At 47.6% G+C, this 16,624-nt stretch overlaps 1 protein-coding gene across 4 annotated transcripts in view; it reads left to right on the forward strand.

The window, feature by feature from the left end:
- Window positions 1-16,624, forward strand: part of LOC134343040 (small conductance calcium-activated potassium channel protein 3-like) — a 149,862-nt gene that overhangs the window by 59,612 nt on the left and 73,626 nt on the right. For all 4 annotated transcript variants that reach the window (XM_063041869.1, XM_063041870.1, XM_063041867.1 and 1 more), the window contains exons 3-4: window positions 770-1,188; window positions 16,447-16,588. In XM_063041869.1, coding sequence (XP_062897939.1) covers window positions 770-1,188; window positions 16,447-16,588 — 561 coding nt within the window. The remainder of the gene's footprint in view (window positions 1-769; window positions 1,189-16,446; window positions 16,589-16,624) is intronic.

Genomic DNA, 16,624 nt, shown 5'->3' on the forward strand with positions numbered 1-16,624 from the left:
GAGTGGTTAAGTGCCTTGCTCAAGGACACAACACACTACCTCAGCCAAGGCTCGAACTAGTGACCTTCAAATCACTAGGTGAATGCCTTAACCACTTGGCCACGCACCAACACACCTAATAACATATATATTAATAGGCATATATACTTAATGTAACTGTTCTTTCACTATATTTATTTATCATGTATTTCATTGTACTGCTAAAGTAAAGTTTACAAATATCCTCAGAAATGCTGGTGATATTAAACCTGATTCTGATTCTGGAGTTTAGAATACCTGTGGGGGGAGGAATCCCATTGAAACGTAGTGAATTTTGGAAGTTCTGCATAGAGTGGACACGGAGAGGACGTGGGGGAGAATCGGACCCGGGGCACAGCCTCAGAATAGAAGAACACAGATAGGGTGGAATTTCTTTAGCCAGAGTGAGGTGATCTTTGTGGATTTTTTTCCCCCACAAATGGCTTTGGAGGCCAGATTACTGGGTACTGGGTATTACAGGGAGTTGATTAGTAAGAGCGTCAAAGGGAGAAGGCAGGAGAACGGGGTTGAGAGGAAACCTAAATCAGCCATGATTCGATGGGCTGAATAGCCTAAAATTCAGCCCCTCTGTCTTACGGTCTTGTAATCAATGCCCCGATCGATGAAGACAAGCGTGCCATGCACCTTCTTTTCCGCCCTGTCCGCTTTCAGGCGTGATAATCGTGCACCTGAGGGTCCTTCTGTCCGCCATTCATGGTGTTGTTCTGTGACCGTGTCTCCTCTCTTTCAGCTCTTCATGATAGACAATGGAGCTGACGACTGGAGGATCGCCATGACGTACGAGCGGATTTTCCTCATCAGCCTGGAGATGGTGGTGTGTGCCATCCATCCGGTGCCCGGCCGCTACATGTTCCATTGGAAGGCGCGCCTGGCCTTCAGCTATACCATGTCAGAGACCTGGGCCGACGTGGACATCATCCTCTCCATCCCCATGTTCCTCCGCCTCTACCTCATTGCCCGGGTTATGCTCCTGCACAGCAAGCTCTTCACGGACGCCTCCTCACGCAGCATCGGCGCCCTCAACAAGATCAACTTCAACACCCGCTTCGTCATGAAGACCCTCATGACCATCTGCCCCGGCACCGTGCTGCTGGTGTTCAGCATCTCGCTGTGGATCATTGCGGCCTGGACCGTGCGTGTCTGCGAGAGGTGAGGGATCCCCCTGTCTGGGGAGGGGGGAGGGCGCGCTGTTGGTGGAACGGGGAGGGGGGAGTGCGGAATCGGATTCTGCCGCCACTTAAAGTGGCGGGGAAGAGTAGCTGAAGTGGCCTAACCCAAAACAGCTAAGTGAGGGGATTGACGCTGTGTGACGTGTTTTTAAATAACCAGTTTCAAGTTTTAAAAAAGTATATTTGATCATTACGAAACCAGCAAATATGAATGACAAAGAGATCAAAAATAGCAATAAAGACTAACAAAACTAGTGTAGCAACAGCAAAATCGGCAGTCAACAAAAAATCCATTCCCTACTCAGTTTCTTCCGAACTAAAGTAACAGTCAGCGTGAATACGTGACTACAATCATTTACTTCTACCACACCCAAACCCACGGGACAAACTACCGTAACCCTTAACAAAAACACGCAACACAAAATATAATACAGGCAGACAGAAAATAAATACAGGGCCCTGACAGTAACGTTGCAGCTAGCATGACATCTTGCAGCCCAGTCTGTGGCACGCATGGACACATCTCCAGCGAGAGTCCCATTTCATTCTCCACATTTCAGCAACCCCTATGCAGTTTCAAACTCCTGGGAGTGCACATTTCGCACAACCTCTCATGACCCCAGAACACATCTTCCACAGTCAAAAAAAGCACACCAACACCTCTACTGTCTGAGGAGACCGAAGAGAGCTGGTCTATCCGCATCAATGCTCAGTCTGCGCCGTGGAGACCATCCTAACATTCTGCATCACTGCGCTATGGAAACTGCCCAACGCGTCACTGGCACCAGCCTACCCGGAATTCAAAAAGGATGAGAGGAGATCTCGTGGAAACATATAAAATTATGAAAGTGAAGGATAAGATAGAAGCAGGAAAGTTGTTTCCACTGATAGGTGAGGCTAGAACCAGGGGACATAGCCTCAAGATTCGGGGGACTAGACTTAGGATGGAGATGAGGAGGAACTGCTTTTCCCAGAGGATAGTGAATCTGTGGAATTCTCTGCCCAATGAAGCAGTGGAGGCTACCTCAGTAAATATATTTAAGACAGGGTGGAATAGATTTTTGCACGGTGGGGGAATTGAGGGCAGGTAGGTGGAGATGAGTCCATGGCCAGATCAGCCATGATCTTATTGAATGGCGGAGCAGGCTCGATGTGCCAGATGGCCAACTCCTGCTCCCATTTCTTATGTTCTTATATACCTGCCATCAAGGACATATACAGTACCATGCATAAGTCTTAGGTGCATGTATATAGCTAGGGAGGCCTAAGACTTTTGCACAGTTCTGTATTTGTCAATGTGGAGTGGAGCGCGAGTTTGCAAATCTGGCAGGAGCAAAGGATGTTGGGAATGGCAAGGGTGGAGCACTGTGGGAAGGGTGTGGGACAGGTGGCAGAGAAGCACCATAAGATATTGGAGCAGAATTAGGCCATTTGGCCCATCGAGTCTGTACTGCCATTTCATCATGGCTGATCCATTTTCCCTCAGCCCCAATCTCCTGCCTTCAGACCCTAAATAATTAAGCATCTATTTAATATACCTAACGCCTTGGCCTCCACAGCTGCCTGTGGCAACAAATTCTGCAGATTCACCACTCTCTGGCTAAAGAAATTCCTCCTCATCTCCATTCTAAAAGGACATCCCTCTATTCTGAGTCTGTGTCCTCTGGTTCTAGACTTCCCCACCATAGGAAACATCCTCTCCATGTCCACTCCATCAAGGCCTTTCAACATTGAATGAGATTCCCCCCCCCCATTCTCCAGTGAGTACAAACCCACAGCCATCAAACACTCCTCATATGATAAAGCCTTTCAATCCCAGAATCATTTTCGTGAACCTCCTTTGAACATTCTCCAATGTCATCGCATTCCTTCGTAGATAAGGGATCCAGAACTGCTCACAGTACTCCAAACGAGGCCTCACCAGCACTTTATAAAGGCTCAGGGTTGCATCATCGCTTTTATATTCTAATCCTCTCAAAACGAATGCTAACATTTCATTTGCTTTCCTCACTACCGACTCGTCCTACAAGTTAACCATTAGGGAATTTTGCGCAAGGGTTCCCAAGCCCCTTTGTACCTTGGATTTTAAAATTTTCTCCTCATTTAGAAAATTGTCCGTGGCTTTATTCCTTCTACCAAAGTGCGTGACCACACACTTCCCTGCATTGTATTCCATCTGCCACTTCTTTGCCCATTCTCCCAATCTGTCTAAGTCCTTCTGAAAAGTCTCTTGTTTCCTCAACACTACCTGCCTCTTGACCTATCGTTATATCATCTGCAATTTTGGCACAAAGCCATCAATTTTATTATCCAAATCATTAGCGTACAATGTGAAAAGAAGTGGTCCCAACACCAACCCCTACAGCACACCACTAGTCACTGGCAGTCAACCAGAATATGTCCCTTTATTCCCACTCTTTGCCTCCTGCCAGTCAGTCAATCTTCTATCCATGCTAGTACCTTTCCTGCAATTCCAAGGGCTCTTATCTTGTTAGGCAGCTTCATGTGTGGCACCTTGTGAGAGGCCTTCTGAAAATCCAAGTAAACAACATCCACTGACTCTTCTTTGTCTATCCTGCCTGTTATTTCCTGAAAGAATTCTAACAGATTTATAGAGAAGTACAGCACAGAAACAGGCCTTTCGGCCCATCTAGCCCATGCCAAACCATTTAAACTCCCATCGACCTGCACCTGCACCAGGACCATAGCCCTCCATATCCCTACTACCTCGCCAAACTTCTCTTAATTGTTGAAATTAAGCTTGCATGCACCACTTGTGCTGGCAGCTCATTCCACACTCTCATGACCCTCTGGGTGAAGAAGTTTCCCCTCTTGTTCCCCTTAAACTTTTCACCTTTCACCCCTTAGCCACAACCTCGGGTTGTAGTCCCACCCAAACTCAAAAAGCCTGCTTACATTTACCCTATCTATACCCCTCATAATTTTGTATTCCTCTATCAACTCTCCTCTCAAGCTTCTACGTTCTAAAGCACACAGTCCTAACCTATTTAATCTTTCCTTATAACTCAGGTCCTCCAGACCCAGCAATATCTTGGGAAATTTTCTCTGCACTCTTTCAAATGTGTTTACATCTTTCCCATAGGTAGGTGACCAAAATTGCACCCAATATTTCAAATTAAACTTCACCCACATCTTATGCAACTTCAACATAACATCCCATCTCCTGATCTCCATTCTTTGACTTATGAAGGCCAATGTGACAAAAGCTTTCTTTATAACCCTGTCTACCTGTGACACCATCTTTAATGAAGTATGGGCCTGTATTCCCAGATCCATTGTTGTACCACACTCCTCAGTGCCCCAACATTCACTTTTGTAAGACCTACCCTGGTTGGTCCTACTGAAGTGCAAAATCCTGCATGTGTCAGAGACTTGTCAGGTAAGATTTCCCTTGAAGGAAATCATGCTGACTTTGGCCTGTTTTATCATGTGCCCCTATGTCCCTGGAAAGCTTATCCTTAATAGTGGACTCCAACATCTTTACAACCACTGAGGTCAGTCTATAATTTCCCTTCTTCTGTGTCCCTCCTTTCTTAAGCAGTAGGATGACATTTGCAATTTTTCAGTCCTCCGGAGCCATTCCGGAATCTAGTGATTCTTGAAGGACTATTAGTAATGCCTCGATACTCTTTTCAGCTACCCGTTTCAGAACATTTGGGTGCAGACCTTCTGGTCCAGGTAACTTATCTACCTTCAGACCTTTCGGCTTCCTAAATTGCATCGGTTCCAGAGTAACAATCGTTTTGTTCTCCTTTACACGTGTGTATTGAAGAATGACAATAAACCGTCTTGTTTCCCATAAACTCCCTTCCCTGTACCTTCACGGACTCTATCAACCAACTACATAGTTAGAGCTGTTTAACCTTCCAGCTTGCATGTGAGAGGTCATGTTTGGAAGGAAACCGGGAAACCCAGGCAGTTACAAAGAGAGAACGTACATACTCTGCTTAGAGAGCAGCGGAGGTTGGGATTGAACCCAAGGTCCCTGGTGTTTTGGGACTTTGGCTCTAACTGCTGCACTGCTGTAAATAGGACTGCACTAGGAGTCCATAATCCAGCAGTGTGCAAAAACAGCATGACCTATAGGGCCAGCAATCACCATTTGGTGTTTAATTCCCACCACTGTCTGTAAGGAGTTAATACAGTCTTCCAATGACCACATGGGTTTCCTCGCAGTACTTTGGTTTTGCCCCACATTCCAGAGACCTCTGGGTTAGGGTTCTTACATTGTGGGTATACTATGTTGGTGCTACTTTGACCGTGGCCATTCCCAGCATCCTTTGCTTCCGCCAGATTTACAAACTGACAAATACGGTGCCTAAGACTTTTGCACAGTACTGTATTCATCAATGTGGAGCGGAGAGTGAGTTTGTAAATCTGGCAGGAGCGAAGGATGTTGGGAATGGCGGTGGTCGAGCGCTGGGGAAGGGGTGTGGGACAGGTGGCAGAGAAGGAGTGCCGGGGTCGGGTGCAGACCACTCAACCCTGAGACACCAGGCAAGGTCATCTGATTCCAAACAATTGGTTTAATGATCATTGCAATTGGCATATTGATCATTATTGATCTTCCCACTCTCTCTACTCTCCATTCCCATTTTGCCAAGCATGATCAGTCCACAACAGAGACCCATAACAGAACCAGGTTTATCATCACTCACATATGTCATGAAATGTGTGTTTTTTTTACCGGCAGCAGTACAGTGCAATACATTAAAATTACTACAGTGCTTTGATGATTGGTATGAACAATGATTTCACTGTATGTTTTGATGTTTCAGTGTACATGTAATAAATGAAGGTAAGGCAGAATCCATTACAGCTATTTCCCTGATTGCCCATTGCCGCAAATCCAATTAGATCTCCACATTGGAACGCTGGATGTGAAACGTGGTTGGTTGGACAAATTAATATTCCTGGCGGAAATGGTTATTGATCAAATGGGGACTGCAGTTGTTCCACCCACTCCAACATTTCAGTCAGTTTTCTCAGCTTGTAGAGCGGTGCTGATGGTAAAATCCCAGCACGCTGCCTCTCACCTCTGGTGAAGATCCCCTGACTCCTCCCCCCTTCGCTCTGGACCCCTCCACCTCCAAGAGCGTTCCGTCATTTTAGGCTTCCATGTTGGGACCATGATCCCTCAGCCCTTGCACTGTTTAAAGTGTCAAAAAATGGCATGCTGTTCCTTGTCAGCACACACACAACGCTAGGGGAGCTCAGCCGTTCGGGGAATAAACTGCCGATGCGTTGGGCCAAGATCCTTTATCAGGACTGGAAAAGAGGGGGGCAGAATGTGGGGGAGGGGAGGAGTCCAACTTGGCAGGTGATGGGTGAGACCAGGTGGGTGGGTGGAGAGGGGGAGCTGGATGATGTGAGAATCTGACAGGTGATAGGTGAGACCAGGTGAGGGTGAAGGTGGGTGGAGGGGGGAGCTGGATGATGTGAGAATCTGACAGGTGATAGGTGAGACCAGGTGAGGGTGAAGGTGTGTGGAGGGGGGAGCTGGATGATGTCAGAATCTGACAGGTGATAGGTCAGACCAGGTGGGGGTGACGGTGGGTGGGTGGAGGGGGGGAGGCTGGATGATGTGAGAATCTGACAGGTGATAGGTGAGACCAGGTGAGGGTGAATGTGGGTGGAGGGGGGAGTTGGATGATGTCAGAATCTGACAGGTGATAGGTCAGACCAGGTGGGGGTGAAGGTGGAGAGGGGGAGGCTGGATGATGTGAGAATCTGACAGGTGATAGGTGAGACCAGGTGAGGGTGAAGGTGGGTGGAGGGGGGAGCTGGATGATGTCAGAATCTGACAGGTGATAGGTCAGACCAGGTGGGGGTGAAGGTGGAGAGGGGGAGGCTGGATGATGTGAGAATCTGACAGGTGATAGGTCAGACCAGGTGGGGGTGAAGGTGGAGAGGGGGAGGCTGGATGATGTGAGAATCTGACAGGTGATAGGTCAGACCAGGTGGGGGTGACGGTGGGTGGGTGGAGGGGGGGAGGCTGGATGATGTGAGAATCTGACGGGTGATAGGTGAGACCAGGTGAGGGTGAAGGTGGGTGGAGAAGTGGGAAGTTGGATGATGTGAGAATCTGACGGGTGATAGGTGAGACCAGGTGAGGGTGAAGGTGGAGGGGGTGGAGAAGGGAGGTTGGATGATGTGAGAATCTGACAGGTGATAGGTGAGACCAGGTGAGGGTGAAGGTGGGTGGAGGGGGGAGCTGGATGATGTGAGAATCTGACAGGTGATAGGTGTGACCAGGTGCGGGTGAAGGTGGAGAGGGGGAGTTGGATGATGTGAGAATCTGACAGGTGATAGGTGTGACCAGGTGGGGGTGAAGGTGGAGAGGGGGAGGCTGGATGATGTCAGAATCTGACAGGTGACAGGTGAGACCAGGTGGGGGTGAAGGTGGGCGGAGGGGGGAGCTGGATGATGTGAGAATCTGACAGGTGATAGGTGAGACCAGGTGGGGGTGAAGGTGGAGGGCGGTGCGCTGGATAATGTGAGAATATGGGAGGTGATAGATGGAAGAGATCTGATAGGGGAGGACAGTGGAGTAAGCAAACATGGAACACTACAGCACAGTACAAGCCTTTCGGCCTACGATTTTGTTCCAACCTTTTAGCCTACCCTAAGATCAATCCAACCCTTCTCTCCTCCATTTTTATTTAATCCATCTGCCTATCTAAGAGTCTTGTCAATGTCCCCAATGCATGTGCCTTACCACCATTCACAGTGTACGTTCCGTGCAGTTACCACGCCTTGAGTAAAAGAAACCTCTGGCATCCACCTTATCCTTTCCTAGAATTATGCCCTCTCACTTCTGCTCTGGGAAAAAGTCTCTGGCTGTCCACTCTATTTATGCCTCTTATCACCTTTAACCTCTATCAAGTCACCCATCATCCACCTTCACTCCAAAGAGAAAAACCCCAGCTCGCTCAACCTTTCCCCTGGGCCAGGAGGTGAGGAAACCGGAGGGAGCTGATGGACAGGTGATCAGGGTGGGGAGGACAAAAGGAAGGAAGTGTGAGGGCCACCATAATGGGAAAGAAAGAAATGGATGGTGATAAAAGAGAGAGGGGAGTGATTACGTTAAGAGTTATCAGCCTACAATCTCCAAGGGTCGTAAACCAACCTTATTTGTCTTTCCACTCAGTGACCATGTTGTGAGGTACCTCCTGTACCTAATAAAGTGGCCATTGACTGTAGGTTTGTGGCTTTCTGCTGTAGCCCAGCCACTTCAAATTCAGTATGTTGTGTGTTCAGAGATTTTCATGGTCATTTGAGTTACTGTTGTCTTCCTGTTAGCTTGAACTAGTCTGACCATTCTCCCCTAGCCACCCCCTCTGGCTCCACGGTCAAAGTCACTTAGATCACTTTTCTTCTCCATTCTGATGTTTGGTCTGAACAACAATCGAACCATGTTGGCATGCTTTTATGCATTGAGTTGCTGCCACATGATTAGTTGATTAGATCTTTGCATTAATGAGCAAGTGGACGGGCGTACCTAACAAAATGGCCACTGAATGTTTGTTGCCATACATTACCCTGAGATTCATTTTCTTGCGGGCATTCACAGTAGATACAAAGAAACACAGTAGAATCAATGAAAAACTACACACAAAGTCTGACAAACAACCAATGTGCAAAAGAAGACAAACTTAAGCAAATACAAAAACGTAAATAGATGGGTAAATAATACGGAGAAAATGAGTTGCAGAGTCCTTGAAAATGAGTCTATAGGTTGTGGGATCAGTTCAGTGATGAGTTGAGTGAAGTTAAGCTTCTTGTAAATGGTGGGGAGAGCTCTGACTGCACAGTGAGGGCTTTGCTCAACGTGGGATTTTTGCTGGCCAGACCAGCAATACCAACCAAGCAACGCAGTAGTTTTCTGAGTCCAACATCTTGTAGCATCTCTGATGGAAACAATATAAATAAGTCTCCCTTTCACTCGCTTCAGTAAACAAAAGTGTAATTATCAAACCACAGATTAATTCACTCCAACAACCTCAGAACCATCCTATCTCTATCATTCTTTCTCCCAATTGCTGTTATGAATCCAGCTATAACAAGGTTTTAAAGTTATTGCCCAGGGCTTATTCTCTGCTTCCTAAGCACTGAATGTAATTTCATTCAATTTGTGCCGGGGATCGAACAGTGCTGAAGGAACAGGGGGAGGTGAATTTGATGTCTTGGGTAACTTGAAGCCATTGGTCAGTGCCAGATACAGTTTGTGCTTGATAAATCACGATCACCTTTGCTTAAAAAGGTGCTTGAAAGTTTGTTGAGACAAGGACGCCCCAGGGCAATCTCCAGTGAGCTGTTAATTCCCTTTGAGACACTGGGCATGTAATCCAGAGCAGTACAGAGGAAACAGTGCGGAGATGTTGATCTGAGAGTCTGTGCGTCTTCAGACGTGCACATGAACCCCTGTGATCAATATTTTCAGAATTGGAGAGTTGCTTCATTTGTCACATATACATCAAAACATACATTGTTTGCATCAAATCAAATCAGCGATGATGGTGCTGGACAGCTCGTAAGCATTGCCATACTTTTGTTGTCAACGTAACTCACTAACTCTCATCTGTATGCCTTTGGAATGTGGGAGAAAATTGGATTACCCAGAGCAAACACACACGTTCATGGGGGAAAAAGTATAAACCCCTTACAGACAGTGTGGGGATTGAACCCTGATCTTACAGCCGGTGCTGTAAAGCGATTGCGCTAATTACTGTGCTACCCCATAAGTTCAAAGTTCAAAATAAATCTATTAGCAAAGTTCGTAGATGTTGGCATATACTACCTTGAGATCATTTTCTTGCAGGCATTTACAAGGAAAAAAGGAGATACATTATGCAAACTAGACATAAACAGACAAACTTGCAAACATCCAGTGTGTAAAAGAAGACAACATGTACAAATGATAAATAGTACTGAGAACGTTGAGTTGTAAAGAGCCCTTGAAAGTGGGTTTCTAGGTTGTGGAATCGGTTCAGTGTTGGGGTGAGTGAAGTTATCCACACCGGTTCAGGAGCCTGATGGTTGAAGGGTAATAACTGGTGGGGCAGGGCCTAAGGCTCCTGTACCTCCTATTGAATGGTAGAAGTGAGCAAAGAGCACCACCTGAATGGTGGAGGCCCTTTATGATGAACAAACACGAGCGATTCTGTAGATGCTGGAATTCCAAAGCAAAACACACAGAATGCTGTAAGTGGAACAAGTGCTACACATGCCCTTACACTTCCTCCCTTACCACCATTCAGGGCCCCAGACAGTCCTTCCAGGTGAGGCGACACTTCACCTGTGAGTCGACTGGGGGTGATATACTGCGTCCGGTGCTCCCGATGTGGCCTTCTATATGTTGGTGAGACCTGACGCAGACTGGGAGATCGTTTTGCTGAACACCTACGCTCTGTCCACCAGAAAAAGCAGGATCTCCCAGTGGCCACACATTTTAATTCCACATCTCATTCCCATTCTGATATGTCTATCCACGGCCTCCTCTACTGTAAAGATGAAGTCACACTCAGGTTGGAGGAATCACACCCTATATTCCGTCTGGGTAACCTCCAACCTGATGGCATGAACATTGACTTCTCTAACTTCCGTTAATGCCCCACCTCCCCCTCGTACCCCATCCGTTATTTATTTATATACACACATTCTTTCTCTCTCTCTCCTTTTTCTCCCTCTGTCCCTCTCACTATACCCCTTGCCCATCCTCTGGGTTTTCCCCCCCTCCCCCTTTTCCTTCTCCCTGGGCCTCCTGTCCCATGATCCTCTCATATCCCTTTTGCCAATCACCTGTCCAGCTCTTGGCTCCATCCCTCCCCCTCCTGTCTTCTCCTATCATTTTGGATCTCCCCCTCCCCCTCCCACTTTCAAATCTCTTACTATCTCTTCTTTCAGTTAGTCCTGACGAAGGATCTCGGCCCAAAACGTCGACTGTACCTCTTCCTAGAGATGCTGCCTGGCCTGCTGCGTTCACCAGCAACTTTGATGTTTGTTGCCTGAATTTCCAGCATCTGCAGAATTCCTCGTATTTACAAATGCTGGAGGAACTTGGTAGGTCAGGCGGCATCCATGGAAATGACCAGTCACCGTATCAGGCCGAGACCCTTCTTCATGACCCTTCCTCGATGATAGATTCTGTTTTCTTGTGCCAGTGCTCCTTGTAAATGTGCTCAATGGTGAGAGGGCTTTGCCTGCGATGGACTGGGCTGTGCCCACCACTTTCTGTAGAATTGTAGTATTTTATTTTTAAATCGTAATTTATTAAGTTGGAAAGCATGGGGTGGGGAGAGGCATCTTGGCGACCCTTTCCATTTGACCCTCAACCAGCAGGGAGCAGTCGTTTATCCGCTCATTCAATTTACTTTTACGTTGTTGTCACAATATTAAGAGCACTGACCAGCGCTGAGGTTGGGTCGGGGTTCCTGTCTTGTAGAATTGGGTCGATCATCCAGCTGTGGAGAAACGGAGGGATCTTGGGGTCCACATCCACAGATCCCTCAGAGTTGCCATGCAAGTTGATAGGGTGGTTAAGAAGGAGAATGGTGCTTTGGCCTTCATTAGTCGGGGGATTGAGTTCAAGTGCCTTGAGGTGGTGTTGCAGTATTGTAAAACTCTGGTTAGACCACTCTTGGGTTATTGTAAATGCAAGACATTCCGCAGATGCTGGAAATCCAGAACAACACATGCAAAATGCTGGAGGAACTCAGCAGTCAGAAATGAATAAAGAGTTGGCATTTCAGGAGATGGAAAGGACATTGTGCTCAGCTCTGGTCGCCTCATTATAGGAAGGATGTGGAAGTTTTAGAGAGGGTGCAGAGGAGATCTACCAGGAAGCTGCCTGGATAAGAGAGCATGTCTTGATTGAGCAAGCTGGGAGTAAAGGAGGATGAGAGGTGACTTGATAGAGGTGAACATAGTCATAGTCATACTTTATTGATCCTGGGGGAAATTGGTTACAGTTGCACCATAAATAATAAATAGTTATAGAACCATAAATAGTTAAATAGTAATATGTAGATTATGCTAGTAAATTATGAAATAGGTCCAGGACCAGCCTATCGACTCAGGGTGTATGACCCTCCGAGGGAGGAGTTGTAAAGTTGTAAAGAACAAAGATTATAAGCAGGCATAGATAGAGTGGACAGCCTCTTTCCTAGGGAGGCAATGGTTAATACTAGAGGACTTCCTTTTAAGGCGAGTAGAATCAAGTTTTGAGGAGATCTCAGAGGTTTTCTTTTGCGCAGAGAGTGATAGGTAATCTGTTCTTTTAGAGTCTCTTTTTAAATCCTTTAGGTGCCTGGAATGCACAGGTTACCGAGGCTGATACATTAGGAAAATTGAAGAGCCTCTTAGATAGTCACATGGATGTAAGAAACATGGAGGTTATGGGCTGTGTAGGAGGGAAGGGTTAGATGGATTATAGAATAGCTTTAAAGGTTGGCACAACATTGTAGGCTGAAGGGCCTGAACTATGCTGTTGTGTTCTATGGTCTGTGAACATATTTGTGGTTGGTACAAGTATTTGGTATCAGACTATGACGGCTTTGGTGGCGGTTAGGAAGGTATTCGTGGTTTGCAGGCGTATAGTATTGTTGGGGCAGTGGGGGAGGGGTCACCCCAAGAGCCCAGGGTGGGGAAGCTGGCCATGGGACAGGCTTGATGGTCACTCTGGGTGGGTGAGGAGCAGCTGTCTGCCTTTGGAAAGTAATCGGAATGAAGAGCAAAAGTTATCATGGGTGATGCCAAGGGGAAAGTTAGAATATTGGGTCTGTTGGATTCCTTGGCCAGTCTGTGGTGAAATTCTTCATGAAGGATCTCAGCCCAAAGGTATCAGCTGCTTATCCCCCTCCACTGAGGCTGCCTGACCTGCCCAGTTCCTCCAACGTTCTTTGTGTGTTGTTCCACGTTCCCAGCCTCCTTGTGGCCCGGGGCTGTGAAGGAACTGGAGTTGTTGATGAGGATAGGAGATGTCGAGAGGGCTGTGGGCCAAATGCAGGCCAATGGGACGAGCTTGCTGGGTAACAAAGGATGAGTTGGGCTGAAGGGTCTGTTTCTTTACTCTATGACACTCTCACTCGCTACCTCAGGACATCGTAGAATCCTTCCAACTAAGGGTAAAGAACCACCCTTTTTCCAGGATACCAGGGAGAAGCTCATTTGCCTTTCAACAAAACTATGCCAATATCGTAGATCCTGCTCAAGGCCGGGGGTAAGGATGGGTGCCCAAAGCAACAGAACCCTGGATTGATTTCTGAAAGATTAGCTTTATTTATCACATATACATTGAAACGTACAGTGAAATGTGTCATTTGCTTCAACAACCAAAATGAATCAAGAGCATGCGGGGGGCAGTCTGCAAGAGTCACCATGCTTCCAGCGCCAGCATAGTGTGCCCACAGCTCACCGGCTCTTTGGAATGTGGAAGGAAAATTGAGTACCCGGAGAAACCCATGTGGGCAACTGGAGAAGGTGCAAATTCCTTGCAGGGAGCAGTGGGAATTGAACTCAGGTTGGTAACCGGTGGCTTTGTAAAGCACTGTGCAAACCCCTATGCTACCATGCTGCCCATGTACGATCTCGGATAATGGGCTCGAGTCCCAGTCCTATTACTAGCGCAGCGGGTAGAGGCACTATTCCACAACACCAGAGACCCCAGGTTCAATCCTGACCTCTGGGGTTCTCTCTATGAAGTCTGCATGTTCTCTCCCTGGGACTGCATGGGATTGGGATTCCTCTGGGTGCTATGGTTTCCTCCCATGTCCTGACCACATGTGTGCTCCTAGTGTGTAGATGGGTGGATGAATCTGGCAGGGAGAGGAGTTGATAAGAATGGGAGGATTAATGCATGAACAACACACTCAAAATGCTGGAGAAACTCAGCGGGTTGGGCAGAATTTATGGAGAGGAATAAACAGTTAACATTTCATCAGGACTGGAAAGGAAGCGGGGGATGAGAAGCTGGGGGGAGGTGACGGGGTACATGCTGGTAGTTGATAGGTGAGACCTGGTGAGGAAGGAAGCTGGGTGGGTGAAGAGAGAAGCTGGGAGGTGACAGGTGGAAGAGGTAAAGGGCTGAAGAAGAAAGAATCTGAGAGCAGAGGATAATAGACCATGGAAGATGGGGAAGGGGGAGGGAAACCAGAGGGCATCTTCTAAAGAACACCTTCACTCCATCTGCCACAAAAAGCAGAACCTGCTGGTGGCCACTTCAAGTTCAATTTCCCATTCCCAATCTGACATGTCTGTCCGTTGTCTCCTCTGCTGCCATGATGAGGCCATATTCAGGTCGAAGGAGCAACACCTCATATTCCAGCTCTGTAGCCTCCAACTTGATGGCATGAACATTGATTTCTCCAACTTATGGTAATAAGTTGCCCCTTCACCTTCCCTCTTTTTCGATTTCCCGTTCTAATTCCCCTCTCACCCTTTCCCCCACTCTGGCACCTCTCCTTCTTCCCTTTCCTCCTTGATCCACTGTCCTCTCCTATCAAGTTCCTTCTTCTTCAGCCCTTTACCTCTTCCACCTATCACCTGCCAGCTTCGTTCCTTCCCCCTCACCAGATCTCACCTATTGCCTGCCAGCTTCGTTCCTTTCCCCTCACCAAATCTCACCTATCACCTGCCAGCTTCGTTCCTTCCCCCTCACCAGATCTCACCTATCACCTGCCAGCTTCGTTCCTTCCCCCTCACCAGATCTCACCTATTGCCTGCCAGCTTCTACTCTTTCCCCTCCCCCCATCACCACCTTATTCTGGCTCCTGCCCCCTTCCTTTCCAATCCTGATGGAGGACTTTGGCCTGAAATGTTGTTAATTCCCCTCAATGGATGCTGCCAGACCTGCTGAGTTCCTCTCAGAATTTTGTGTGTTTTGCCCAAGATTTCCAGCATCTGCAGAATATCTTCAAAGTTCAAAGTACATTTATTATCGGTGTGAATGCAGTGTACAACCCTGAGGTTCAGCTTCCCCACAGACAGTCATGCAGCAAAGAACTATAGAACCAATCCATTCAAAGAAAAACGTTAAACCCCCCTCCCCCCCATGCACAAACGGCAAGAAAAGAAACACGATCAAGCCACAGAATATAAACACAAAAGGCATATTTCAGTTCAGTTCAGCTCAGTTATTCATTATCTGCAGGCTCTCTCCCCGATTCAAAAATTGCCTAAAAAGTAGTAACAAAAAAATATCCAGAACTAGATCTAGAAACTGGAACGCATCATGAAAACTGAATTAGAGCCCAAATCTACAATCTGCATGGATTATACCTTGCTCCAGCCCCATCCGCTGACAGCATCGAGGGAGAGCGCGGACCTTCCCTTGGGAGCAGCGAGAGGGAGAGCCTGCTATACGCAGACATCTTCTCCAGCAGCGAGCGAGAGGCTGGTAGACGGCGCTGGACACTCGCTCACCTCCACACCTGCCTCGGTGTCCTCAGTCTCCCTTGATGCTTTAATCAGCAAGGTTGGCAAGAGATGGAGTCAATCATGGTCTCGCGCCTTATCTCCTGGTTTCCTGGCCTCTGCAGCGCACCCTTTGGTCACAACCTTGTGAAACATTCTCTGGGACAGCAAAGCGCTCAATCGGCCCAAAATCATACTGCAAGGATGTAGATTACAGGCTCCAACAGTAGCAGAGCCATATCTGAAATAAAAAGATGTAAAAACAGTGGAAGGATATTCTTCGTGACCTGTCTTGAGGATATCACCTTTGGTAACGTTGCTTGCTGGCACCATCTTCTTCTGGACTTGTGTTTAGGATTAATGCAGGAACCCTGTCCATGAGAGGCACAGACTGGACTGGCTCAATGTCCATGAGAGATTGATGGTCAGCACAGACTGTCCTGGCTGAATGTCCATGAGTGGTTGGTGGCTGGGTGAATGTACTGTTTCCGTACCGACTCTTTCTACGACTGTGACCCTTTGACCCTGACCAGCTTGAGGTATTTCCGATGTCATGGCAGCCTTGGCTTTACACTGACTTGGAGCTCTCCCACCACCCCCCACCCCCAAAAACCCCTGGAAAGGCGCTATGGACACACAACCTTTGCCGGTGTGAAGGGGAGAGGGTGGATGTGAACGGTGGTGGGGGTGAGGGGGCCCATTTCTCGCGTGTGATCAAGTCATCTTGCAGTCATTGGCCATCACCTTAACCCTTTCCAACCTCTGTCTACCCTCCCTCCACCCCCCCACCCCCTACTACCTTAAGGTACCACGACAATCAGGATGTCACCAGTAACTTCCTGGGTGCAATGTGGCTTATTTCCATTACCTTCCTGTCCATTGGATACGGCGATATGGTACCCAACACCTACTGTGGGAAGGGCGTGTGCCTGCTGACAGGGATCATGGTAAGTTGCCCTCTCTTCTACTTCACCGGGTGGCTG

Source organism: Mobula hypostoma, chromosome 2, assembly GCF_963921235.1.
Source record: "Mobula hypostoma chromosome 2, sMobHyp1.1, whole genome shotgun sequence".
In the NCBI taxonomy this organism is placed as follows: Eukaryota; Metazoa; Chordata; class Chondrichthyes; order Myliobatiformes; family Myliobatidae; genus Mobula; species Mobula hypostoma.